The sequence below is a fragment of the Exserohilum turcica genome, assembly GCF_000359705.1.
Source record: "Exserohilum turcica Et28A unplaced genomic scaffold SETTUscaffold_2, whole genome shotgun sequence".
Classification (NCBI taxonomy): Eukaryota; Fungi; Ascomycota; class Dothideomycetes; order Pleosporales; family Pleosporaceae; genus Exserohilum; species Exserohilum turcicum.
The window spans coordinates 100,901-126,471 of NW_007360025.1; the positions used below are offsets into that span (position 1 = coordinate 100,901).

A 25,571-nucleotide genomic window follows, 5' to 3' on the forward strand; every position below is an offset into this window, starting at 1 on the left:
GGTTGCGTGATACGAAGGCGAGGGTCGCGAGATGCCATGGGGATGCCATGGGCCGAGGTTGGCTGGGGACCGAACAGACAAACGTCCCGACCACACGGCATCTTTACGCGAGCTGCAGCGCCATGCACCAGCATACTTACATGTGCCTCCTTACGCAGACGAGTAGCCATGCAATGCCATGGCGTCGTGTCGGGCGATGGGCAATCCCCCCTCTCTGGTGCCTCATGGCGCTGGCACTTGCCCATGCGCATACACAAGCACTCCAGTAGTACTTGGTGGCATCCCGCCTGTGTCTCGGAGGTCCGAGCTGGGCGCGGGGAGAGAAACAGAGACCGCCATGGCCATGGACATGGAATTTGTCGCCCTCGTCCAACCACGCCGCACCCGCAAACTTCCTCTCCCGCCTCTCCTCTCGCCTGGGTGGGCAGGCTCGTTTCCTGTTCACCGCTCACCGTGACAGCCAGCCCATAGCGCATGCTCCCCGACTCGCTGCCTGCCCGCACATACCCCGCCACGACGTCGCCGTAGCTCCAAGCACAACACCACACCATGAGCGCCGCCTTCCAGGTCGAGGTCCCCGGCGAGGCCAATCCCCTGACAGAGGGCATCCTCTTCCACGTCCTGCGCTCGGCCTCGTCCACAGACCAGACGCAGGTCCAGAGCGGCGCAAAGCAGCTGCAGCACTGGGAGAAGACGCAGGGCTTCTACCCTCTCCTCCAGGTATGCACCGACGAGCATGCACCGCCAATACACGGCTAAAAAAAATGCCCAGGCCGTCTTTCTCGACCGCTCCCTTCCGCTCGAAGTGCGCTATCTCGCCATTATCCAACTGAAAAACGGCATCGACAAGTACTGGCGCAAGACTGCCACCAAGTGCGCCTCCACAAACACAATTACATGGCAGCAGACTCTAACACCTACAGTGCTGTGAGCAAGGAGGACAAGGCGACTATCCGGGGGCGTCTGCTCGAAAGCGCCGTCAACGAGGCAGATCCCCGCCTGGCCCTCCAAAACGCCCTGGTCGTCGCAAAGATTGTCCGCTTCGAGTTCCCCAGCGACTGGTGAGTTGACGTCGCTGTTGTCGGCTGAACCATCTCACACTACCAGGCCAGATCTCTTCCAGCAGCTCCTCCACATCCTCCGTTCCTCGACCGATCCAAACGCTTACCCGTTGCAGCTCCCACGCGCGCTCCTCGTTCTCTTGTACATCATAAAAGAACTGTCTACCGGACGCTTACTGCGCACGCGCCAAAGCCTGCAGACAGTGGCTCCCGAAATCTTCAGTGTTCTGGGTGCGATATACGTGAACAAGGTACAGACATGGCAGTCCTTCTTCCGCAATGGCAGCGATGACGAGGGCGGCGCAATAGAGAGCATTGACCACAGTCTGCTGGCTATCAAAACCATCAGACGACTAATCATTGCCGGATATGACTTTCCAGGCAGGGACAAGGACATCCAGGACTTCTGGACCCTGACCCGTACTCACCTCGGAGAGTTCCTACAGTACGTAGCGCCAGAAAACTCTCCTCTTGCGGCAGAAGTCCAGAAAAAGGTCGGAAAGCACCTGCTGCAGCTCGCCAAGCTCCACCTCAACATGGCCACTACTCACCCCTCAGACTTTGTTCTTTTGCCCAACTCGATAGATCTTGCCCGCGATTACTGGAGCCTGGTCTCAAAAGTGGGCGAGCAGTGGGCATCTACGTCGATAGAAGGGGCCAAGGTTGGCACTGACGGCGATGCCGACGACGAAGCACCCATTCTCGAGCGTCTCGCTCTCAAAGGTTTGTTGTTGATTCGTGCCTGTGTGAAAATGGTCTTTTATCCCACCCAGACCTTTCGCTTCAAGCATCAGCAGGAAAAAGATGAGAAGAATCAGGCTACGCACATGGTTCGAACAAACTTCTTCACAGACGACCTTGTTGGCGACATGATATCAGCACTGGTCCAGCGCTTTTTCGTCTTTCGACCCAGCGACCTCCGCATGTGGGAGGAGGAGCCCGATGAGTGGGAGAAGATGGAAGAAGGCGCAGAGGACTGGGAGTTCGCCATCCGACCCTGTGCCGAAAAGCTGTTCTTAGATCTTGCAAAGAATTTCAAAGATTTGATCATCGAGCCTCTACTCCAAGTCTTCTATTCTGTCGCGAGTGAGTACTCGTCCTGGCGAGTTGGGCTTGGCTAACGTCTGCAGCTCCCCAGAATGAGGATATCTTGTTCAAGGACTCGGTATACACAGCCATTGGCCTTGCAGCTGACATCCTCCACGACAAGGTCGACTTTGACTCTTTTCTGGAAAACACCTTGGTTGTGGAAGCGACCAAGCAGACCCCGGGCTTCAACATCATCCGTCGTCGAATTGCCATAATCATTTCTCAATGGATCACCATCAAGATGGCCCAAGAGAAGAAGCCCATAGTCTACCAAATCTTCCAACATCTCCTCGACAAGAGCGACCCGTTGAATGACCAGGTTGTTCGAATAACAGCCGGAAGAAAGTTCCATGCCGTTGCAGACGAGTGGGAGTTCAAGGCCGATGCCTTTTTGCCATACTCGCAGATTACACTCGACAGGCTCATGGCCCTGGTGCAAGAGGTCGAGCTTCCCGAGACGAAGATGGCGCTGCTGAATACCATCAGCCTGATTGTCGAGAGAATGGAGCATCACGTAAGTAGTGCATGTATAGTGTGTTCTCAGACTGACCGGTGCAGATTACGCCGTACGCCAACAGTATCATTGCACTCCTACCTCCACTGTGGGAGCAGTCTGGACATGAACATCTAATGAAGCAAGCTATCCTCACCATACTCGCTCGTCTGACCAATGCCATGAAGGCGGATTCGCGCTCCTTTCACGTCTCCTTCTTACCCATTATTCAGAGCGCCATTGAGCCTGGCTCCGAAACCCAAGTTTACCTTCTTGAAGACGCCCTAGATCTGTGGGCATCCATTATTGCGCAAACGCCATCGGCTCCTGAACCTACGCCACCCGAACTTCTCAACCTTCTGCAATACCTCCTTCCTCTATTTGCCATGGACAATGATACCCTGCGCAAAGCCATTGAGATTACCGAATCCTATCTTCTCCTTGCACCTTCTGCAGTGCTAGCAGACTCTTTCCGGCCTGCCATCCTCCAAGCACTCGCTGACTTGCTTGGTACCCTAAAGCCTGAAGCAAATGGAATCATGACGCACCTTGTGACATGCATCATTCGTGGCGCGCAAGGCGTCGGCGGTGAAGAAGCAATCAAGGTGTTGACGAGCGACCTGATATCCACTGGCTTTTTCGCAAAGGTTCTAGAAGGCCTCAACGGCGCATGGACACATCACCAATCCCACGGTCCATACCGCGAACTCCCCTCTCGCGCCGTCGATGGCGTCGTAGAAACAGATTACTTTACCGTCCTCGCCCGCATTGGCATTGCATCTCCTCCCGTCCTCCTCGAAGCCCTGGCCTCTCTTTCCAGCGAAGGACTCGAAAAGACGCTGGATTGGCTGCTAGAAGAATGGTTCAGTCACATTGAAAACATTGGCGATGCTCCAAACAAGAAACTCATGTGTCTTGTTCTCACGCGCTTCCTCGAAGGCGGCCAGCCATGGATGTTGGCAAAACTGCAGTCCCTGATAGGTGTTTGGACCGACGTGCTCGGCGAACTGCTCGACGGCATGGATGATCGGACGCAAGAGTATGTATATCTAGTCTTACTTTATTTTTCACCAACTAACACATTTTGATAGCTCTCTCTACTGGCCCCCAGAGCCCTACCACCCCACGGAACCAGAAGCCCCAGAAGACATTCGCAAGCGCGAACTCATCTACAGCGATCCCGTGCATCAAATCAATCTTGTCGCTTTTGTCAGAGACCATTTGCAGCAGGCCATTCAGCACGCGGGCGGCGAACAGGCGTTTCACGATGAGTGGCTGAGTCGCGTGGATAAGGAGGTGCTCAAGGGATTTGGCGAGCTGGGTATCATGTAATGCGTGAATCAGTGAATACGAGAGTGCATGTGTATGTATACATACATATGTATATGTGTACGCAAGTGCAAGTGCAAGTGCAAGTTGAAGTTCAAGTCGGGTAAACCCTTAGGTACTTATACCTCTGCTTTTCCATCTTGAAAAGAAGAAGGAGAGTTAAAGAAAGAATGACATTGAGCAATATTAGAGGTATACCTAGCGGATTCTTGATTTCTACCATTTTCATTTTCATTTTCATTTCCTATCTGATTTTTTTTATTTTTGTTTTTTCCATTCTTTCTTCGTCTTCACGTTAGTAATACGTTTGTTTGGATTTCTCCTTTGTTTCTCCCCCCTCTCTCTCTCTTTTAATCTCCCTGCTGTCATTCTACGCATGCACATGTCTTCCTTGTCTCTCCGCGTGCCCGCACAGTTCTCCGCACATGCATACGCATACGCATATAAAATGCGCAGAATCCAATGCAAACCGCAGCCGCATCCACGACGCCTACAACCCCTCGACAAGCACGAAGCCCGAAAACAGCACAAACGCGACCAGGAACAGAAGAATAACTCTACCGCGCTGTCCCTGGCGGTATCGAAAAGCATCGGATGTATGTATTTGCGACTGCGACTGCGATTGTACAGACGGAAATGTAAATCTACATGGACGGAAGAAGAAAGAAAAAAGGGTAGACGCGTTAATAAAAGCGAGTCATATCTTTGATTTTCTTGATTCAAGAACGAGGGGGGAAAAAGACTCACAAATCCCAGTCATCAGCACCATCGCCCTCGCTCGCAGACCGCTTGACAAACATCAACATGGCGCGCACGACCGAAACACCGCTGCCCTGGGTTTCTACCGTGCGGCCGCGGCCCCGATCGTTCAGGTCGCCTGTGTGTCGTTTTGACGATTTTGCTGATTTGCGTCTAGTTGTGCGACCATGACTGCTACTGTCGCCATCATCATCGTCATGGCCATCTCTAATAGATGCGAAATACGTAGCAGCCGCCGTACCAGAAGACGCTACAGACCTAGCATCAACATACATTTTCTGCTCGTCGTTGGAGAGACCGCTCTGAGGACCCGTGTTACGGTAGTCCGTTGCGTTTTCGCTGCCGCGGGGCTGCTCATCGTTGTGAGATGAAGAGGGATGGCTGCGCTGCGACATGAAACTTGTATCAAATGCTCCCCACCAGCTTCCGAATCTGCCTCTTTCGTCGCGCGTGGCGAGTGCGGCCTGCGCGTTGCGTATCACCCACGGAGTGTATTCTTTGCAGCTGTTTGCATGGAGCATTGCTAGTTCGCGCCCCGCAGCGTGGGTTTTGCCTACTCGCATGGGAACAGTAGGAAGAGGCTTGCAGAAGGCGGTTAGGTGGTGGAAGAAGATGCCCTTGAATGTTTGGCCGTTTTGGTTGCAGTGGCCAGAAGGGTCGCAGAGTTCGGTGAGGATGCCGTTTGCGCCGAGGCCCGACCAGTGGCTTGATGTTTTCCGTTTTTCTTCTTGGGATTCCTTGTTATCGTGAGACGAGCGGCGTGCTGCGGTGGTAAACGATGGCGTTGAGTCAAGACTATCCGTTGTCCAGCCTGTTGCACGGATGACATTCCGGACTAGCTCGTGACCGTCTTCCAGGTACGAGATTTTACCCGTGGCTTCCCAGAGGCCGCGCAGTCCGGAGAGCACTACGCCTTGGTTATACGTGTATACCATTTCGTTGCGCTCGTCGCACGTCGTTTTGCTGTGATTTGTGCGGTAGCCTGCAATGTGGAAGCCGTCGGCGTACAGGCCCTGCTCGTTGGTCATGTCGCTGCTCTTCAGCCATTCGTATCCATTGACTGCGTTGGCCAAATAGACGGGATCGTAACGGCCTCGCCTTTCTTGATCGCAGTCATCGTACAGCTCCTCGCTGTGTGGTCTCGACGCGTCGTATTGCGACAAAAATGGCGAGCAGTTTTCATCCCCAGGAAAATGCAGGTACATGCTGATACTTGCTGAGATGAAGAGCTGGTTGGTAATGGCATTCTTGTAGGGTAGCAATCGAGGGTTCCACGTCATGCCTCCCCCACAGAGCCTCCAATCCCAGCCCTTCTCGGCCAACTCGTAGAACACGCGTGCACGGTGGGCAAAAGCTGGCACAAACTGGCTCGCATGCCAGCCCTTGTCTACTACGCCATTGACCGTATAGTGGCTATTGGAATGGCTTTCAACAAACATGGACGCCTCCAGCCAGCCCAGTACCACCCAGAGAATATCGTCATACGCTTGCATTCTAATGGCAAAGTGGTCTTCGCCAAAGTAGTACGCCGAAGTCTGCGCAAAGTACTTGTTGATTTCATTCTCCACCATTTGCGCTTCAACGTCCAGTTTCCTGCTCTTGTCAAACGTACCGGGCATCGTATAAGAAAGCGAGCGTGAGAGCGTCGAGAGTGTCGCCGAGACATACGTGGACATTACGGCCGCGGTCCAGTCTATCGCGGTGGTGTACTTTCCAAGCCACACGGCGAAGTAGCTGTCTTGCATTGTGGACAGCGCCGAGTGGAGGTCATGGAGGATATTGGCCTCTGCGGCAGAGTACCTGGCGGCGTTGGTTGACGCATTACCCGAGCATGCTGGAGAGGCTTCTTCGGCAGGCGGAGGCAAGACAACTACAATCTGGTTATCGGGCTCGTAGACCGGCCGAGTCGTTTCTGGGCGTATCAGTCAGAGCGCATAGCCAGGCGCATTGCTCAGCCTCACCTTGCGGTCCTGGGTTGCTAGCCGCTGAGACGGTCACGATCACGAAGAGAAGCAGCGACAGCCAGAGTTGCAGTCGCCGAGACAGCGCGACACGAGAGAGTCGCATGGTCAGCAATATGCAGCGCCCGATGCGACGCGTGTCGCTCGTTGAGGAGATCTGCGCGGGCGCCAGACAGCAGTGGTATGAATAGGCATAGAATGGATAGGTAGGTCCAGCCAGCGCTTCATGCGGGGGAGTGGAGAGGTCATGGCCAGAAGAGGCGTACTGCCGTCGGCTGGACGTGGGCGTATTCGATCTGGCCAAGTCCACCTTCCCGCGCGTGCAGTTTCAGCGCCTTGCTCTTTCTCGTCGTCTCATGGGACCTTGGGCGACGACTGATTGCAACAACTGTGCATGGCGTATCGTGGTCCCGGGCAATCTAGCGCCAGCATGCAAAAGAAAAAGATATATGCATGGCAAACTCTATGCCTCGACGTCGACATGTGTGGAGGATAACGCCAAGCCGCGACCCTGCCACGCTTGCCCCGCGCTTGCTGCTTCCCGCGCACGGACCCACTTATCTGGAATCGCAAAAAGGTACAGCCATGCATCTCTCCAAGCAGTCCCTACAGCAGCAAAAGAATCGCTTGGGCCAAAAAAGATGTTGACAAGAGTGGGATTCGAACCCACGCAGATTTCTCTACTAGCACCTGAAGCTAGCGCCTTAGACCGCTCGGCCATCTTGCCTGGTGTGATGATATATTAGCGAGAAGTTTTAGTTGGGATATATTGCAAATACCAGCCGTTCTCTTGAGCCGAAGAAATTGGCAGGACACGCCTTGGAGACGCAGACGAAATGATTGGATCGGCTCAAGTGCGGTAAATACACATAGCGATCACGATTGATATTTTCAAGCGACTCGCACTCGCATTTCCGAGCATTCCGCACACAGGTCATGCTGGGCTTACGCTGGGAAAGCAGTGCACGTGCGGCTGAATCCTCCCTCGTGCCGAGCAGTCATTATGATGACATTGTGAGGGGGGCCCAGGCAGGGTAGGGCGATAACGCAAACGTGAACGTGCGCGCGTGTTGGACAGGTCACCTCAGTCTCATGTCAAGGACTACCTGACACTTTGCTTTCACATGCTGTATAGGCTTTTTCAATCAATGACGAAAATGTGCTTGCTAGCTACGGGATGGCCCTAAACTTAATATATAGAAAGATCATGAGACTTGCAGAGTAATGCGGGCCGCTCGGAGAAACTAATTCGCATGCTTTTGCGCAACAAACACCTATCTTGTCCGCCCCGCTGTAGCGGCTTGGGGTCTAAGGCAGGATTGGCATGGTACTAGGAGCGCCTCCAATATTGCGTCTTTTCAGATTACAAGCTGTTCCGTGCCGAGGTCCGGTCCTGCTCTCACACTCATGCAGCCGAGATAGAGCAAGAGGAATACAAAGGCTGGAAGTGGTTAGCATGGAGCTTGGTGGGGCCATGGTACTTGAGGCAGGTTTTACCGACTACATGTGCGCTTCTGCTCGACTCGGCTGGAAGCGTAGTGACTTTGTTGAGATGCATGTTTCTTGGACCGATTCGAGGCATTGGTCAGGTTGCTTAGCCAATTCACGACATCACCGCAGTTCACATCAATCTTTTGTCATATGCAAGCACACAATCCTGCTCTCTTGTTAATTTGAAGCTCAGAAAGTGGGAGAGGGGCACTCACATTGGTCAAGTCAATACCAGGCCTGCATCAGAGAGACAGGCCGGTGAGCTTTTATTCAACGCCTGGTACGATGCTGTTGAGCGTCTCCGGAATGACGCGTCCAATCTCCCATGCTGCTGTACAGTGTAAGCGCGAGGCGCTTCGGGCTGAGGCTACGCAGCCGACTACTCGTCGTCCATATCGTCGCCGCGACCCGGGCTCCTGCTCCTTGCCCTCGCAGCACCGCGGCCGCTCTGTCTCCTGTCGTGGTCGCGTGCACGCCCCTTGCTGGCAGGCGGTGGGCGCACAAAGGCGTAGTCGACAGTGACCTTTTGCTCGAGCAGCTCCTCGCCGTTTGCGCCCGTGATGGCTGCTTTGGCCTCGTCGAGCGTGGCATACTCAATCAGAGCGTAGCCCTGTCCGCATTAGCTCGGGCGCCCGCAAACAGGGCCAGGGGCATCGTGGGCGCGTACCTTGACGTAGCCCGTCCGCCTATCCAGGTTCATGTGCAGGTTCTTAACGGTGCCAAAGTCGCCAAACATGTCCTGAAGGTCCTCCTCGGTCGCCTCCTCGTGCACATTGGTCACAATGATGATCCAGCCCTCGATGGAGCGCACTGCAGTTGCACCGGCCGCCGTCTGCGCGTCGCTGGCCTTGGGGTCGGCAGCTGGCACGTCGCGCAGCTCGGGCTGGTCAATTTCCATCTTGGCGTCGTCCTCCATGGCGGCGGTCTACAGTCGATTAGCAACCGGTGCAAGTGGAAAGGGCTGGCGGTGGGGAGAGGGTACAGGGCTGTGGAGCGGTTCGTGGAGCGGATCGTGGAAGCTTTCGCTTTCCCAATTGCCAAAAGCTGCCTGGCCGAGGCGGCTCGCGCTAGCGGTAGAGCGGCAGTCGGCTGCTTACCATGCATGCGCGACTTTCCCATTCCCATTCCACCATCCCACTCAACGTCCGCTAGCCTTCCACCTTCCAATCCGCGTGCGCGTATACGCCAACAGGCCGGAATCCCATGGCTGCGTGCTGCCTGCATCCGCAATGGCTGCCAGCTCCACCTTCCACGGCACCGCCGGAACGCCTATAATAAGACGGCCGCCCGCCCTCGACATCACTCGACCTTTGAGCTAACAGCTGCTACACACCCCCACCGACGTCACTGTTGTCGCTGCATGACAAACATCGGACCCGCCTCCCAACATGCTTCAGTTCCTCGACAAATACGTGCACTACCAGGACCCAGCCCTGCCCAATTTCTCCTCCCTGACCGGCCTGTACTTTGTTATACTCGCCTGCTCACTTCTCATCTCGCTGCGTTCTCCACGGCCTGAAGAGGAACGGGCATAGCAGCGACCATGTCTCAATTCACAAATGTATGTCGATGCATGCCCATCGCACTCGCCCAGCTGACCCCAGAAGATTGCCATGATTGGGTGCGGCAGCATGGGCGGTGGCATGGCCCTGCTCTTTGCTGAGATTGGTGTCCATGTTTCGCTCTCGGACCCTGCAGAAAAGGCAATGGACGCTGTCATCCAAAAGGCAGAAGAGCAGGGGTACCATGGAAGAGTGCAAAAGCACAAAGGTTTGTCAGCCTTGCCAGATGACCACGGGCGCGCCTAACGCATGCAGACTATGCCTCTCTCTGCACGTCACTGTCATCGCCGCGTCTGCTCATCTTCTCTCTTCCACACGGCGGGGTCGGTGACAAGGTTCTTGAGGGCTTGGAGCCCCATCTGTCCGCTGGCGACATCATCCTAGACTGCGGGAACGAGCACTTTGAGAATACCGAGCGCCGGCAGGAGAAATGCAAAGGCACTGGCATCCGTTACATCGGCTGCGGTGTCAGTGGCGGATACCAAGCTGCACGGGCTGGGCCGTCCATGTGCCCCGGCGGCGACATTTCTGCCCTCAAGGAAGTTCTTCCGCTCTTGCAAAAAGTCGCAGCCAAAGACAAGAACGAACAGCCATGCGTGGGTGTCATTGGCAAAGGCGGCGCCGGGCACTATGTCAAGATGATGCACAATGGCATTGAGCATGGCATGATGAGCGCCATCTGCGAAGCCTGGGGCATCATGCGAAAGATGGGCATGGGCTATGAGGAGATTGGTGATGTGTTTGCACAGTGGAACTCGGAGGGCGAGTTGGTATGTTCAAATTGGGTTCTTTTGCGTCGCACACTAACAACTAGTTAGAGGGGTACATTTCTGATTTCCATTGGCGCAGACCTCTCGCACAAACGCGAGGCAGGCGATCTCGTCATCTCGCAGGTTCTCGACAAGGTGGTCCAAGACGTAACTGGTGAAGAGGGGACTGGTGTGTGGAGCAATACACAGGCCATTGACATGCATGTCCCCGCCTTGACTCTGAACGTGTCTCATGGATTCCGCCTCGCGTCTGCATTCCGTGGCGACCGTGAAAAGGCCAACAAAGTCATCGACGGCGGATTTCCCCCCAGCGCGCTCAACGTGTCGGACAAAAAGGCTTTTATCGAAGACGTGCGGCAAGCAACGTATGCAGCCTGCCTGGCGAGCTATATCCAAGGCATGAATGTCATTGCTACTGCAGACCGTGTGCATGGCTGGGAAATCGACTACTCGCAAGTGTGGCAGATCTGGCGCGCGGGCTGCATCATCCAAGCCGACTACATTTCGGATGAAATCCTCGCACCGGTGCTGAAATCGAAGCCTTCTTGGGAGCAGCTCAACCTCAACTTGTCGTCTCGGGTTGCCGAGGATGTGAAGAAGAGTTTCCCGGCGCTTCGGCGGGTGATGGCCAAGTCAGTCGAGACGGATCAAGTGGTTCCCGCTCTCAGTGCCACGCTAGAGTACTTCAAGGTTGCGAGCGGAACGGAGCTACCGACGTCATTTTACGAGGCGGAGCTCGACTACTTTGGTAGTCACATGTTCGACAAGAGGGACGACTCGGATCCAGAGGTTAAGCAGGCGGTGGAGGGCAAGCACCACTTTGAGTGGAGGCCTGCGAAGAGTCAAAAGGAGCAGTATGGAAAGAATTACAAGTTGTGAGGGGGGTGTAATGATTGCGTGTTATTAGCTATGAGTAGTAAAGAAGAATGATATATCATAGATGAGACGATCTCAGTGTTTTTGGGAATAGGTCTAGGATGCACTCCACATGACATGCATGCACATGTGATTGTGACTGTGCCAAAGATAGCCAGTGACTAGTGCTAGCTTGTATTGGCGTCAGTGACGTCAGAGGTGTGTTTCGTCATGGTCAAGCATGAGGTTTGCGGACTTGGACAGTTGCGAGTTGTTGCGAGTTTGACCTTTTTGCTTTGGTCGACTTTTTTTTTGCATTTGGGTGAGAAAGCAATATATACCATCTAGTCTATGTATACATGGTTGTTTATCATTCCATCTTTATGTATTCACATTTCCGCATGATGCGCCGCCACCAGACACGGCGTCTTTGTTTGATGACTACTTGCATGAGCTGAACCCGACAGCATTGTGACTGCTGAAGCTGGTAACCGTCTCACTGCTAACCTCGTCGCCGACGGTGACGGTGTTGTTCCAAGTGACGAGGTTGTAGCCGCCCGAGACACCGTAGATGGAGTAGACGCCAATGGTGAGGGTCAGGTTTGCGCCGGGCGTGTACTCGAAGCCGTCGAGCTGCTCGGGCGCTGTGACGTTGAGGTCAATATTGTTGCCGCCGCGGTTGCTCAGGGGCCAGCCCAGCCCAGTCGAGTTGTAGTGGCGGCCCAGGGTGCCCAGGAAGCCGGTGCCGTTGGAGAAGCCCCATGCTACCGCCACGTCGAGGTTGGCTTGGTTGCTGATGTTTTGCGAGACGAGCGTCAGCGTAAAGGGCTCGCCGGCCACAATCACCTTGGGCACGGTGAAGCCGGCGATGGCGGCCGACGCAACCGAGGCGGACGCGAGCGTCGTGACGAGAGTGGAGAGGAAGCGCATGGTGGTGAGATGAGTAAGCGTTTCTGGTGGTGGACAAACAGCAAAGCAGGATATTGAGTTTTGTATGGTAAATGCGAGCACTTGCAGACAGAGGGAGAGACCATTTATATAATAATGGCTTGTATTGTAATTATGTACGTATGTAAGTATCTTACCGTCGTCTCCCTTGCAGCGGATTTTCGCCTCCCCCCGCCCCGCTCAGCCACTCTCCCCTTTTTTTAGGCCTCCTTTTGGTGGGCGCAGAACTATCTAACTGACTTGCCTTCCATCCATGACATCCGACGCAGTATACCAGGGTTCCCGTATCGACGTATGTGTGTACTAGTATGTAAATGGGGTGGGGCGGGTACGTAGCCAGTTCGCCTAAGCTTCTGACGGGCGGATGTCCGAGCACTCGGTAACGACTGGAAAACAAGTGCAAGGTCCCCTCTTCCCCCACCCCCCCCCCTTGTTCGTTTTTTTTTTCCTCTGCCGTGTTTCCTTTCTCCTCCTCGTATTCGGGTGCTGCTGACCAAATCATGGGTTACTGCGGAATTCTGGTGTATTACGCTGGCATTTCGCTGCTTGTAGTGCAGGTATGTGAAGAATTGGGAAGATAGAAAGAGAAAAAAAAAGATGAAAGAGTGCATTGATTGCCGTCCCTTGGCCTTGCATTGCTTGCTTGGACCATGGCTAATACAACTACAGTAAGTACTTATCACACCCAATTTGAGTGCCGGCGCAGCTCCAGCTCCAAGTCGGTCCTCTGCGCCCCCATGATCTGCCTTTGCCGCACTACAGTACATGTGCTGCTTATGTCGTTGGTCAGGCATGTGTACATGGGAATTATGTGCAGTTTGCATCTTCACGCCGCAATGCCTTTCTTTGCCTTTGCTTTGCTTGGCATTGTCGACGGCGAATGACTATATCCAGTATCGTGGCGGCGGCGACGACGACGACGACGACGAGCCAGACCTGGGTGTACATACATACATACATACATACATACATACCTACATACATGCGGACTTGCCGGTTGCTCTGAAACTATAATACAGCAATGTATGGACATGAACACGGTAAAGGCGAACAACGCATCGGCTTACCGGAAGAAACACCCAACCACAACTTTTCCAACCAATCCATCCCTACGTACGTATGTAAGCGTAAGCTGCCCTCGTGCGAGCGTGCAAAGGAAAAAGAAAACAAGAAAAGCAAAGCGCAGAGTGGCTATGTTGCAGCGGCGCCACTCCGCCCTCATCCTACAATAGCAATAGCAGTACGCAGAAACACCCATCTGTATCCACCGACATCCATCATTTACTACAGTCGGACGTCGGCAGTCTTGGTGTTGCGTCATAGCGTGCTTTTGGTAGCGCCTGCACCTGTAGCTCGTATTTGAAAGCGGCGTGCAGCCCCAAAATGAGACTACAAGGGCACAAAGAAGCTTTGTTCGAGTGGAGACGCACAGTTGGCTCAGTACGAGGCTGGGAGTGAGAGGGGGGGGGCTTCGGGAGCGGCGGCATCGGGTGGCGGCATGCTATCACTATGGCACTTGCAATCGGGAAAAGTCACAACGTCAACGTCATGTTGCTTACTTACTAGTCTTGCACGCGAGTGCGACTGCGACCTTGGACTTGTTAGAGGGCGGCATGTTCGTGGGGTGCAGCATGTACGTATGCAACCCTTTTGTTTCTAAAAACAGAAATAGGCTATTGAGTTTTGCTCGACTGACGTGGACGCATGTGCTGGGGAAGGGCAAAAAAAAACACGGCGATCCATGGCATGCACATGGTGTAGTATGTCGATCGGCGCCGGCGGAAACGTGACAAGTGACAAGTGACAGGCAATTCAATCGAGCTTGTGGAATCTTCTCTTTCCTTCTGACAGTAGACGACGGAAGTTGAGAAGCTGACACGAGGATGCAGCGAATCAATCGTCTGCACACAAGTGTCACGCAATCACGGTGTGCTATTAGGTGAAAAGCAAGAGATTGCAGGACCCTTTGCTTCAAAGCGACAGGGACCTCGGAAGCTTAGGCTATCGCTAAACTTGCAAGAACATACTTAGTAGTCGGTCGTAAGTGTCGTTGCGTCAGCACTCGACTCGTCAGCAGCTTATCAACAGCGTGCTGTGGCGGTCAGCCAAGTACAACAACAGGTTAAAATCGAGCAGACGTTATAGGAGTGAAGCTAGTGTTATGTGCATATCTTAACTAGCTCTATTATAGCCACTAGCTTCCATATGCTTACAGCAGCTCCATGTCTGGACCGACATAAAAAGCCTCTCTGCCTGACAGTCCGCAATCAACGCAGTTCGGAGCGGTCTGTCTTTGCCTTGAACTCTGCATCTCGTTAGCACACTGTTCGTATTCTGACCAAGGCATGGATAACTCACCCTCAACCCAGTCAGCAACAAAGTTCTTAATGTACTGCTGTGCATAGACAATCTGCGCTGGCGGCAGCTCAGGGGTAGTCTGGTTCTCGAAGATGCCATTTTCCTCCCAGTGATGCACTCCGTGGCTAATGAGCAGCCACGGCTTCTCCGTCGATGTGTTGCGGCTGTCTGGGTACCACAGCGGCGTTGCAGGCCTCCATGGATCCGAGTTTCCGCCAATAATGGCAAGGCGGTCATACTCAATGTCAAAGTTGCCGTACTTGTTGACGCGTTCAATCTCAGGCGGCTCATGGATGTTGAATTGCGCTCGGCAGAAGAAGGTGAGGTACTCGAGATCCAGCGTACGTGAGATTAGTGGCATGATGTTTTTGGGCGTGTTGCCAGTCTGAATGTAGCCCCATTCAGTGCACACTTGGTAGTTCCAGCTGACTAGGCCATAGTCACTGAGGTCCCTGTTTTCCTCAAGCCTGGTGGCGTTGAGTTGGGTAAAAAAGGAGTCCTGAGACACGTTGGATGTACGCCAGGCCGGAAGTATGGTGCTGTTGACCCAAGAAATGGCATTCAGGGTTATGTTCTGCACTGCTGTGTCGTTGGCATAGCCAGCTGCTGCGGCAAGCTTGGCAACCGTTGGACGAAGATTTTCGCCAGTAGGCTCCGGGTTGGTCATGTTCTTGCAATAATAGAAAAAGGATGGCGAGTCCTCTTCCGGGTCCCAGCTGGTGCTTTGGATGCCATAAACGCCACTGGTAAACTGGTTGGCAAAATCGCGGTTGTCCGTCACATCGCCCAGACCAAAGGCATCCTTGAGAGACTGAGACATGGCAGTATCATTCTGGCGCAACAAGACACCGTCCACCACGTCAATCAGCAGCTGCGTGTTCTTGATGCAGTCCGGAGGCCCGAAAATTCTGATAGGCTCAAAGTACTCCCAGTAGTCATAGATGGCGGTTGTGACGCCCGACGACGAAATGGCACCCCAGAAGGTCTCTGGGTACACGACTCGCAGAAATGCAGCCTGGGCTCCGGCATAGGATCCGCCGTAGACGATCCAGGGGGTGTTCGGTGCAGTCAGATCGGCATCCACCCCCTCGAATTTCACGTTCCTGGCAAAATAGTCGACCTCAGCAAGAGCCTGCTCTGTTGACAAGAAGCGCATGTTCTCGGTCGAGAGATTGGCAACAGGGAAACTTTCGCCATAGTAGCGGTGCTCCAGAATGACACCCAAGCCATTCGTGGCCTTGATGACTTGGTGCACGATTCCCTTCTGCAAGAACGGTAGACGGCCGACTGCGCTGGTTTCTCCGCTCAGGAGAACAAAGACCGGGCCCCCTGGCTTGTAGTAGGTGTCGTCGAACCAGTATCTGAGGTTGAACGAGTCATTGCTGTGCGGCTCATAACGCGTCTCGTTATGAAAGAAGTCGACTGGCACGGATATGTTGTGTGCAGGGTATAGCAACGACGGATCAGTATCCGCGCGTTTGGCCAGGCTTCGTGGGTTCCGTGCGGATTGTAACTGGTTCAAGGTTAGATTGTTTGTATTACTAGGCATATCACGTGTTTGGGGCGCGACTCGTCCATGTCATTTGCCTGCTTTAGCCCAGGGTTCGAGCGAATAAGCACTAAATGGCACCTACGCGTCCAGCGGTTGTGGAGGAAACACGCCCATCTGACAGCGAGTGGTGCGAGGGGGAGATAGGGTTGTAAGAAATAAGGATCGTCCGTGTTTACATTCCGCTGGAGCCCAAGCTCGATGCTGCAGAGACAGGGAACAAGATGAACTTACATGCTCTTCCCTCTCGACAAGGCTCTTCGGTAAGAGCTTGACCGCAGAGGCTGTCTGGAGGCCAGAAAGGACCGCCGCAACCACGATTGAGAGGCGCATGATGGCAACGCGTACAGTATCGAGGCGCCAACTGACAAGACACAGGCAGCACCGTCGAGGGGTATATGTAATAGTCGCTCCAACCTATACGAGCGACAAGTTATGACGGCGACGATAGCTACCCGGGCCTTGCATATCAAGGGCGCAGGCAAGCAGCCATTGTTCAGGAAGGTGGATAGTGTTGGGAGCGGTGGCTAGTGCAACGTCGAGGCTCGAAGAAGCAGGAGACTTGGATGATCGGCATTTGTGGAGCCACCGGCCGTGCAAGCTTTTTGCGCTTCGGTGCTTGCAGGCAGCCGGGCCTGCGCTGCGCTGAAGGATTGGATTGATTACTGTGCTACGCACGCGAAGCATTCTGCCAGTGGCGTTGGACGGTCGGCCGAGTACGACGCGGTTGGGGCTGTCATCAGCGTGTCGCGAGGCGGGTGGCTACTTAGCAACAAGTAGTACGTAGATAAAAGGAATGCGGCGTTGCCTCGCCGCCTCATCGCCTCGTCGCTAGCCCGCCCCAGTCAACCGCCCACCGCCATGTCTTCCCAGAGAGGCTGGCCTCCATTCGTGCATATGCATACTCACAGCTGATTCGCCGAAGGTTGGCTGCACATATCACAGCAGGTGAAATCGACCCATATTATTATCGGCTTCCAAGCTTCCGGTGCGGTACATTAGGCCCTCCACGAAAGCCTCGCCAATGAGCCTGTGATAACCCATGGAATTATGCCTGGATAGGCTTTTGCTACCGCATCCCCGAAGTACAAAGGGCGTCTTCCCGCCCAACAGAATACCAACGACGTCGCCCTTTTGCATGTTCCACGGACCTAGACCGAATCGTCCTTTGGTTGTGACGAAGAAACGGCGGTTGCTACAGGCATCTTCAATCGCAAGCCTGTACGCGTCTTCTTCGTTGCGCCGACGCCGCTGCCGAGGCACGATCCGTTTCCTCCAGTCCAGCGGCTCCGTCTGCCAGCAGTCGGCTGTGACAGTCCGGTTGAACGACATTCTTGAAGCAGAAGTATCAGCATTGCTGAGATTCTCGCCAGCAACACGCTCCCAGCTGCGAAAGACCAGATCCCAGTCGACGCCCATGGTACTCGAGCTGCTATGGAAATCTCCAGTTCTTGCAACAACATCAGCCCTGTATCCTTGCAGCGATAAGATGCGACGCTCAGAATCAACTTCAAACACGGGCCGGTGAGATTCCGATGATGAAAATAGCCTGGGTGGCTGTAGACTCGACAATCCGCATACATTGAATGAGCCGTCATGGTTGAGTCGCCAATCGCGACACCAACTTACGCTTTGCAACTCGGCCCCAGGCGCCAGACTGAGAATGTCAAGGTTTCCGTTGTGGAGTAGGTAGGATTCGGTAAACTGCAGAAACACATCATCTGGTGTCTTGCTATAGTCAGGGGTCATCAGAGAGGGGTCGTCTGGCCTGAGCAAACCGAGCAGCGCATATACCTTGTCGGATCCAAATGTCGCTGATTGGAATCTGAATCGACACACTAAGTCACCGAGTGTCATACCTGGGCCTTCAGCACTGCCAACTGCTTTTCGGAGATCTTCCACGTTCTTGACGAACCATGGGGCTTCGTGATCGCCAAACTCATCATTCCCAAATGGTCTGTAGGTGAACAACTTGTGGACCGCTGCCCATTCAACCTGGTGTGATCCGCGCTGCATGACAACGTGCTGGCCAACCACTACCTCCTGGATGATCCAAGCACGACTCCACCACTCGCAATAGCAGATGCGAACGTATTCAGCCCGTATTTTCTTCCAATTTGGCCGTATGATGAGATCATTCCAGAGCACATCCGTTGTATCGTCATCTGCGATCCCAAATTGCCTTATGAACTCAAAAGCGTGACTGGTGGCGCGAGTCGATTTACCCAGCCACACCACCACCTTGGAAGCTTTGGCATATATGTCTCGCATCATCTGGACCTGAGAGCTCTTTTCGGTATTGTCGTTTTGATTGATGCATACGGCATCAATCCAGAGCTGCCGTTCACGGTCGGGATAGCGCAATTCTTGAAGAGCACTATACAGGTTGTATGTGACGTAAAACGACCTTTCGTTCACACTGATTGTGTAGGGAACCATAGTGACCCCCCAAACGTAGCTAAGCGCTTCGAATTGCAATTCCGACAGCGGTCCCTCGATCAATTCGCACTGGATCTTTTCGCTTTTCGTACCTGGTTTCAGCCGTAAGATGCGGATGCTTGGGGCATCTCGGGGAAGGCCAGAATAGACATGAGAGTTGTTTAGGAGAATCCGTCTGCGTAGCCTGGGATATATAAGTTCGAAAACCGGATACCGGTAGAGTGTCAACCAAAGCAGGAACAGTGCAACAACGCATATAGCCCATAGCCCCAGCACCAGCACAGCGAAAATCGGCAATACGACTATGACGGCGATAAAAGTCGGTATTATCAGGAGTAGGGCCATTGCAACAAGCGTGTACCCAAGCGGATAGGCAACAGCTATGTACATTATTTTAGCCGCGCGACTGCCAGGTGGTATATGTTTGCGAAGCTCCGTGTTGACATTAGTAACAAGCAAGGGCTTGGCCAGGACCGGCCAGATGCGTCCCAGGTTGTAGAAGAGCGACCAGAAAAGCATGACTGCGTTGGAAATGGCGGACCACACTTGGTTCTGTCGACGAGAGAGGAAGGCTGAGTCGAGTCGAGTGCCGATGGGATATTGATCCCACAGGCCGTGCGAGAAATTCCGAAGCATGCCAGACATGTTGGAGAGAGGTCGGGGGATACTTGCTATTGCTGTCGTTGAGGTGCGGTGTTGATGCTCTAGTGAAGATGCAGCGCAGTCAAACTGGGATGATTAGGATGTGATTTTGGCCCCCAAATCTGCCGCCTGGGCCCCCAAAGCCTCACCAACTCAGCCTCAGAGATGCCTGAATCTTCTCAAGTTTCCGACTTATCAGAGCGGCATGCTAGAAGTGGATAACAAAAACATAGGATGTGACGTTGCAGCTTGGATGCCTACGCCAAGGCGCTATGCCGAAGATGGTGACTACCACATCAGGATGAACAGTACACTCATCTTTGTTGGTGGAGTTCAAAGATAAATTCAAGAGATTCATATGCTACATACAGAACCCAGGTCAGAAACTCGACAGCCCAGAACCATGACACAATGGTTAACCTACTTCGTCACCTCTTCGATATGCGCAACTGATCCGTCCTTTTCATAAACCCCATTACCGCGCTCCTTCATATCTGCCAGGGCCGCCTCACCAACATCAATACCATCTTCGCCATCAAAGAACTTTGCAATCTCCTCCATGGGCGTGTATCGCGTTTCCACAATACAGAAGTAGATGACGCCAACCTCGAAGGCAAGGAACACGCAGTAGCAAATATAATACCTCCACTGGATTGCGTCGAGCGCGATGCCGTTGACAAACTGGTTGAAGAAGAGAGCTGCCGTGACGCAAAAGTTGAGCCATGTGAATCCCTTTGCGCGGAGCCCGTACGGCAGGATTTCAGTCGTGTAGCCGGCCATGATACCGGATTTGATGTCGTAGAAGATGCCGTAGAAGAACTGGCTCGGCGGTTAACGGGCTATTATCTTAGTATGAGTAGCGAGTTTTCTTGACTTACAATGCTAACGATGAAGCCTTTGCCGAGGGGTGCCCGCGGCTCAGCGTCGTACCGCGCAGAGATGATGGTGAAGATGTTGAACATGACAAACGTGCCGATGGTGGAGATGAGGTAGATTGGACGGCGACCGAGCTTGTCTACAAGAAAGGCGAAAAGGAAATTCTCGCACAACGCCAGCGTCTTCATGCCGCCGTTGATGCCGAGCTGCGTCTGGGGATCCGTCAAGCCAACGTTGTCCATGACGTATTTGAGATAATATGAAATCAATCCATTTCCGCTCCATTGACTGAAGAAGCCAATAGCAGTGATAATGGTGATTCGCTTGCGGTTACCCTTGGTCTTGAGGAAGTCGGCCCAACTGGTACAGTTTTGCTGCTTGTCAAAGTCGATGGCTGTACGAACCTCGGCGTATTCGAGCTGGATGAATTCGTCATTCTCGTCGCCTTCGCCATGCCACTTGGAGAAGACAGCAAGAGCTTCTTCATGGCGGTCTTTGTTGCACAGCCAACGAGGGGATTCGGGCATAAAAGGAACAAAGACGAGAATGACCAACGAGCAGATGGCCTGAAGGAGCGAGGGTAGCCGCCAAGACCAGTCACTCTTTTTCCGTCAGTATGATATCCACTGTAGAATAATATCCAAATAGTAATGGAGCGTGGATACGGGTTTTCCGCGACGCACCTGAATCTGAAGCGTGCCATACGTAACCCACGAGGCAATAAAAGCGCCAGAGTGGTAGCTTGCACCAGAAAGCGTGACCAAGACAGCACGATCTTGAGGATGAGAGATTTCAGCAATAAGCAGCGGCGCAGAGCCTAGGACAATCGTGTCCCCAAACCCGAGGACCAGTCTCGCAGCAATGAACATGCCGATATTCTGTGCTCCTGTTTGTAATGCAACGGCCAGCAACATGATGACGCATCCAATAGATACGCCGATCTTTCTGCCCTTCCAGTCAATTAGGTACGGGGTGAAGAAGAGACCAATGAGTGAACCAAGCGACATGGATGCATTGAAGAAACCAAGCATGGCACCACGCGGCTCCCCAAAGTAGTCTTGCCAGTACGAGAGGGATTGCAGACCCTAGCAGGTGTCAGTATAAGTCAGAGTCGAGCCTGGTGCCACCAACATTCATCATGCTTCCGTCAAACCCATTGGCCGTGTTGGTCAGGATAAGAATGACAATGTAGATGTAAAGGCGGCGCAGGTTAGGCCGCTTCCACCATGGTACGCGCTTAAAAGCACGACCAGCGAAGAAGAAATGGCCCTTTGGTGGCTTAAGAGGCACGACCTTTTGAGTGGTCTTGGGTGGGCGAAAAGAGAACCCCATGATGGCTAGCTAATAGCGACGTTGCTGAGATGAAGTGCAATAGCCAGTCTCGATAGCTTCGTCGGCTACTCCCATCTATATACTTTCCACTCCGTGGCACATGTGCCATGGAGGCATACTGTGCCCACCGCTCGTATGGTCCCAAGCGCACGGTAGTTGTCGGGGCAAACTGCATGGGAAAGCCAAGATGGGTAAAAAAGGCACATTTGCCTGGCTTTGTTCCGAAGTCCAGCTCTGGTGTTTCGCATTTGGACGTAGTGGGTGTCATACCAAGGCACTGCGGTCTTGATGGTGCTGGGCGCCGCCTCGTCGGACTGGGGCCGTCCAATCCTCGAGCAAGCGACTAAGCCCGAGCCGAATGCGGGGGAGAACGACACGGGAGCGCTGATAACCCCATGGGGCATAACAGGCTAAAGAATATCGCATGCATTATCTCGTGCCTCAGATGTTGAGAATCAACGGCGCCGCTAGCCAATGAGGTGGTCCATTGTTGGTGTTGGCTTCTTGGAGAAGGGTGCGTCGGAGCGATCCTCCTTCATGTGACTCGATATGCACCTCCGATCCTTTGATAGCCGAGCAAGCCTTCAATACTGCCGCGACTTTGCTACCCACCAGTACGACCAAGAAAAGCGCCTAGACACCTCAGCCTCGGGCACTGCGTCTCGGCTGCGCGTGTAAATGGATCCTTGCATGCGGGTGCTCCTGGCCCTTGTTATAGAATAAATATTATAGAAAAGCATGCATACATCATAGTACAACACCTCAGACAGGTGTTTCAATTAGGATTTCTATCAGATAGACACCACGTGCTCGTTAACAAGAGCTCGGCCTGATTGACACAGCTAGAAAGAAAGGCGGTGCTCCACAAAGTAAACGAGCGTAAGAAACAATCAACTGCTGTGTTCCCCGGATTCCACGTGAAAGGGTCAGGAGACTTGACTTCCGGGCTTGCGTGCTCGACAGGAGCAACTAGAGTAGTAGCTGTGAATGCCATCGAGCAAGGACAAAGTTGAAAGCTGGGAATGCTGTTAGGTTTGTTAAGCACTAAGTACGCATAGGAACTTACCCCGCATAATAAGTTTAGATCAAGGGTAAATCGGTTGCTGGTAGTGTTTTTAATAGTAGCGATTGGATGTTGGGTGTGCACGCAGATACAAGACCAGTATATTCTACTGCTCTTAAATACCCACGCGTTGGCGTAGACGAATTGCGCCTATGGATATATTCGCCTCGTATCGTGAACTGGTTGAGGAAATAATCTTTCCGTCAGATTCATGCGATCCGCAAATTGGTCGTTTTGGTCTTGGTATAATGACATAAATCGGCCCTTGGATTCAACGGAACATGGGGTTGAACAAGAAGATTGACAGATGTGTACGGCAAGCAATCGCGCTTAAGCGTTAGGCTATTCCGGGCGAAATTACCAGTGTACTAGTCATACGTACTACCTTCTTTTTAGTAAACGAAGACTAGTTATTAAATAGAAGATATTTCCGCATGTTATAAGATACAGGATGATGCTATAATCTGCTGTGTAATCTACTGCGTTGTAAAAGCCGCTGCGTCAGCACGTCAAAATTACTCATATGACAAATGAGATACAAGATATTATAGACTAAGTAGAGAGTACGAGTATTGAAGCGGAACGAAGGGAGGTATACGTTCCCATCCTTGGGACTGGTTAGCACCTACGATTTTGATATAGATGACGCATTGTTGATATGGTGAGCGGCTGCAGGTAACAAGCGCACAAGAACATCAAGGCCGGGATCGTGAGACAAGGTGACAAGTTCGATAGTCTTCAATGTCATGTCTCCTAGTGATCTGGAATGCTCGCATACAACTATCCCCGGAAAAACTAGCGCAGCAGATTACATGCTGCAATATGTCCACAGCGTTCTAGGTTCAAAGTAGAAAATAATACAAGTATAGCTATTTAAAGTACGTACTGGTGTAGTAGGCAGCTGAAAGTAAGCAGCTGCTTCAGTCTGGTTTATCTGACTATTTCGGTCCACCGAGAGCATGCACCTCTGTCTGAATTTACCCGATATACACCCGGTTTCCTTAACCAGCCGCGACCAGCAACCCGGGATGATTAAGACAAGGTGCGAGAAATAAGACATGACGACACACCCCGCTCTAGTAACGTCAAGTTGCTCACTCATCCTACAAGCTCCATATTCGAGCCATAGCGACGACCATGAGCGCTGAATCCCCTATCAATCCAATCATACCGGGCTTTGCCCCAGACCCCTCGCTGGTGCTAGTCGACGATACGTATTTCCTCGTAAACTCAACGTTCCACCTATTCCCTGGTCTCCCCATTTACACGTCGCGAGACCTAGTCCACTGGCACCAAATAGGCAACGCCATCAACCGGTCTTCGCAGCTCAGTTTCTCCAAGGCCTCTACCCTCATCCACGGTATCGGCAACAACGACCACTTGTATGCCACAGGCGGATTGTATGCTCCGACGCTACGCCACCACAACGGCACATTCTACATTGTGTGCACGAATGTGGTGAACCATGGGAAAGAGTATGGAAAAGAAAGCGAGACGCAGAACTTTATCATTTCCAGCACCGACATTTACGCCAACAAGTGGAGCGACCCCGTGTATTTTGACTTTGACGGCATAGACCCGAGTCTCTTCTTTGACCCACACTCGGGAAAGGCGTATCTCTGCGGCTCCAAGTCGCCTGGACCAGAGACCAAAATCACCCTGTTTGAAATCGACGTTGCGACGGGCAAGAAGCTCAGCGACGAGAAGCAGCTCTGGCACGGGACCGGCGGTATCTACCCGGAAGGACCGCATATCTACCTGCGCAATGACTTCTACTACCTGATGATTGCCGAAGGCGGCACACACGAGGGTCACGCCGTGACAATGGCGCGTAGCAAGAGCCTGGATGGGCCGTGGGAACCGAGTCCTCTGAACCCGATTCTCAGCGCAGCTGGTACAAACGAGTATGTGCAGTGTACCGGGCACTGCGAGGCGTTTGAAGCCAAAGACGGGCAGTGGTGGGGAGTCTGTCTGGGCATCCGGATGCGCGAAAAGGAGCTCTATGGATTGGGCCGCGAGACGTTTCTTACAAAGGCTTCTTGGACTTCCGACGGCTGGCTCAAGTTTGACCGTGCGAGCATGCTCCTGCAACATGCGAGTCTGCCTCCTGTCGACGCTACAAAGAAACTTACCGCCGCGCCCCACGCAGACTTCCTGTATATCCATGATCCTGTTCTGGAAAACTACAAAATCGCTTCCGATGCTGTGACTCTGACAGCCTCACCTCATGATCTCGCTTCCGCCAACGCTTCGCCCTCGTTCGTCGGGAAGCGCCAGCGTCGCATGCAGGGAACAAGCACAGCGACATTGCTCGTGCCGCCGTCTGCTTCCACAAAGTTAACAGCAGGCATAGCAGTCTACAAAGACGAGCACCGCTTCCTCTCCCTCTCCTACACCGCTTCGCCCACCACACCTGCACTAACGCTGCACGTCGTCAACACAGCAAAAGGCATAAACCGCAGCCAAACATCTCCTCTGGAAAGGCCGCCCACGAGCATAGAATTCACAATCAGCTACTCGGAAACACGGTATCAGGTTTTCTACCAAACAGCGGGTGCGGTGCAGGGCCAGCGCACGCAGGTGGGGCCTGTGGATGCACTGGAGATCAGTGGAAAGGACTTTGTTGGGCCCGTGGTCGGACTTTTCGCAGTGGGGGAGCACGTGGAGGTTGCGTTTGAGAGCTTCGATGTGCATGGTGCGTGAGTGGGGGAATGCTGGGAGTGAGCGCATGTGGGTTTGCGTGGGTGAAGGGCATCGAGGAACCGCTTGTGTGCACCCCGCTTGTCAGGGTTATTATTATTGTTCCATTAGAGTCTAGTGAGCTCGAGGCTATGTAAGACTTTGGCCGAGGCCGTTCTAACTAGATTTATTTACAAATACGAGTTTGTGCTTGAAGTGTGTCTGTGGTGCTTCGGCCTTTGTCTAGGTAAGCGATAGCTATCGCTTACTAGACGCCTAGTGCTAAAGAGCTATTTTGATAACAGAAAGAGATGT

At 53.1% G+C, this 25,571-nt stretch overlaps 10 protein-coding genes and 1 non-coding gene across 11 annotated transcripts; 4 read left to right on the forward strand and 7 right to left on the reverse strand.

Annotated features, from left to right (window-relative positions):
* Window positions 1-427: 427 nt before the first annotated feature.
* SETTUDRAFT_178590 (uncharacterized protein) lies at window positions 428-3,975 on the forward strand (the record flags this gene model as incomplete). The annotated part of the gene is made up of 7 exons (XM_008027002.1): window positions 428-720; window positions 773-873; window positions 924-1,061; window positions 1,108-2,147; window positions 2,192-2,664; window positions 2,709-3,682; window positions 3,735-3,975. The coding sequence occupies exons 1-7, from the start codon at window positions 550-552 to the stop codon at window positions 3,973-3,975; spliced, it is 3,138 nt and encodes a 1,045-aa protein (XP_008025193.1). The 5' UTR covers window positions 428-549.
* Window positions 3,976-4,354: 379 nt separating this feature from the next.
* On the forward strand, window positions 4,355-4,681 carry SETTUDRAFT_153333 (uncharacterized protein; the record flags this gene model as incomplete). Its single annotated transcript, XM_008027003.1, has 1 exon — window positions 4,355-4,681. One exon carries the CDS (start codon window positions 4,355-4,357, stop codon window positions 4,679-4,681), a length of 327 nt encoding a protein of 108 aa, XP_008025194.1.
* A 33-nt stretch (window positions 4,682-4,714) lies between these two features.
* On the reverse strand, window positions 4,715-6,861 carry SETTUDRAFT_178591 (glycoside hydrolase family 76 protein; the record flags this gene model as incomplete). Its single annotated transcript, XM_008027004.1, has 2 exons — window positions 6,693-6,861; window positions 4,715-6,643 (listed from the first exon to the last, which is right to left on the reverse strand). The coding sequence occupies exons 1-2, from the start codon at window positions 6,796-6,798 to the stop codon at window positions 4,716-4,718; spliced, it is 2,034 nt and encodes a 677-aa protein (XP_008025195.1). The 5' UTR covers window positions 6,799-6,861.
* A 476-nt stretch (window positions 6,862-7,337) lies between these two features.
* On the reverse strand, window positions 7,338-7,419 carry SETTUDRAFT_t21. Its single transcript has one exon. It is a non-coding gene; the product is annotated as a tRNA-Leu (tRNA).
* Window positions 7,420-8,562: 1,143 nt separating this feature from the next.
* On the reverse strand, window positions 8,563-9,099 carry SETTUDRAFT_88128 (uncharacterized protein; the record flags this gene model as incomplete). Its single annotated transcript, XM_008027005.1, has 2 exons — window positions 8,563-8,793; window positions 8,851-9,099. 2 exons carry the CDS (start codon window positions 9,097-9,099, stop codon window positions 8,563-8,565), a joined length of 480 nt encoding a protein of 159 aa, XP_008025196.1.
* A 381-nt stretch (window positions 9,100-9,480) lies between these two features.
* SETTUDRAFT_162784 (uncharacterized protein) lies at window positions 9,481-11,460 on the forward strand. The gene is made up of 4 exons (XM_008027006.1): window positions 9,481-9,744; window positions 9,791-9,953; window positions 10,001-10,515; window positions 10,564-11,460. Exons 1-4 carry the CDS (start codon window positions 9,727-9,729, stop codon window positions 11,392-11,394), a joined length of 1,527 nt encoding a protein of 508 aa, XP_008025197.1. The 5' UTR covers window positions 9,481-9,726; the 3' UTR covers window positions 11,395-11,460.
* Window positions 11,461-11,646: 186 nt separating this feature from the next.
* On the reverse strand, window positions 11,647-12,385 carry SETTUDRAFT_162785 (uncharacterized protein). Its single transcript, XM_008027007.1, has one exon. The coding sequence runs from the start codon at window positions 12,298-12,300 to the stop codon at window positions 11,812-11,814; it is 489 nt and encodes a 162-aa protein (XP_008025198.1). The 5' UTR covers window positions 12,301-12,385; the 3' UTR covers window positions 11,647-11,811.
* Window positions 12,386-14,265: 1,880 nt separating this feature from the next.
* Window positions 14,266-16,753, reverse strand: SETTUDRAFT_162786 (uncharacterized protein). The gene is made up of 3 exons (XM_008027008.1): window positions 16,460-16,753; window positions 14,677-16,189; window positions 14,266-14,623 (listed from the first exon to the last, which is right to left on the reverse strand). The coding sequence occupies exons 1-3, from the start codon at window positions 16,556-16,558 to the stop codon at window positions 14,586-14,588; spliced, it is 1,650 nt and encodes a 549-aa protein (XP_008025199.1). The 5' UTR covers window positions 16,559-16,753; the 3' UTR covers window positions 14,266-14,585.
* A 411-nt stretch (window positions 16,754-17,164) lies between these two features.
* Window positions 17,165-19,309, reverse strand: SETTUDRAFT_178596 (uncharacterized protein; the record flags this gene model as incomplete). The annotated part of the gene is made up of 1 exon (XM_008027009.1): window positions 17,165-19,309. The coding sequence occupies one exon, from the start codon at window positions 19,307-19,309 to the stop codon at window positions 17,165-17,167; it is 2,145 nt and encodes a 714-aa protein (XP_008025200.1).
* Window positions 19,310-19,726: 417 nt separating this feature from the next.
* Window positions 19,727-21,514, reverse strand: SETTUDRAFT_87808 (uncharacterized protein; the record flags this gene model as incomplete). The annotated part of the gene is made up of 4 exons (XM_008027010.1): window positions 19,727-20,125; window positions 20,185-20,782; window positions 20,897-21,267; window positions 21,314-21,514. The coding sequence occupies 4 exons, from the start codon at window positions 21,512-21,514 to the stop codon at window positions 19,727-19,729; spliced, it is 1,569 nt and encodes a 522-aa protein (XP_008025201.1).
* Window positions 21,515-23,714: 2,200 nt separating this feature from the next.
* Window positions 23,715-25,280, forward strand: SETTUDRAFT_89169 (glycoside hydrolase family 43 protein; the record flags this gene model as incomplete). Its single annotated transcript, XM_008027011.1, has 1 exon — window positions 23,715-25,280. One exon carries the CDS (start codon window positions 23,715-23,717, stop codon window positions 25,278-25,280), a length of 1,566 nt encoding a protein of 521 aa, XP_008025202.1.
* Between the last annotated feature and the right edge of the window lie 291 nt (window positions 25,281-25,571).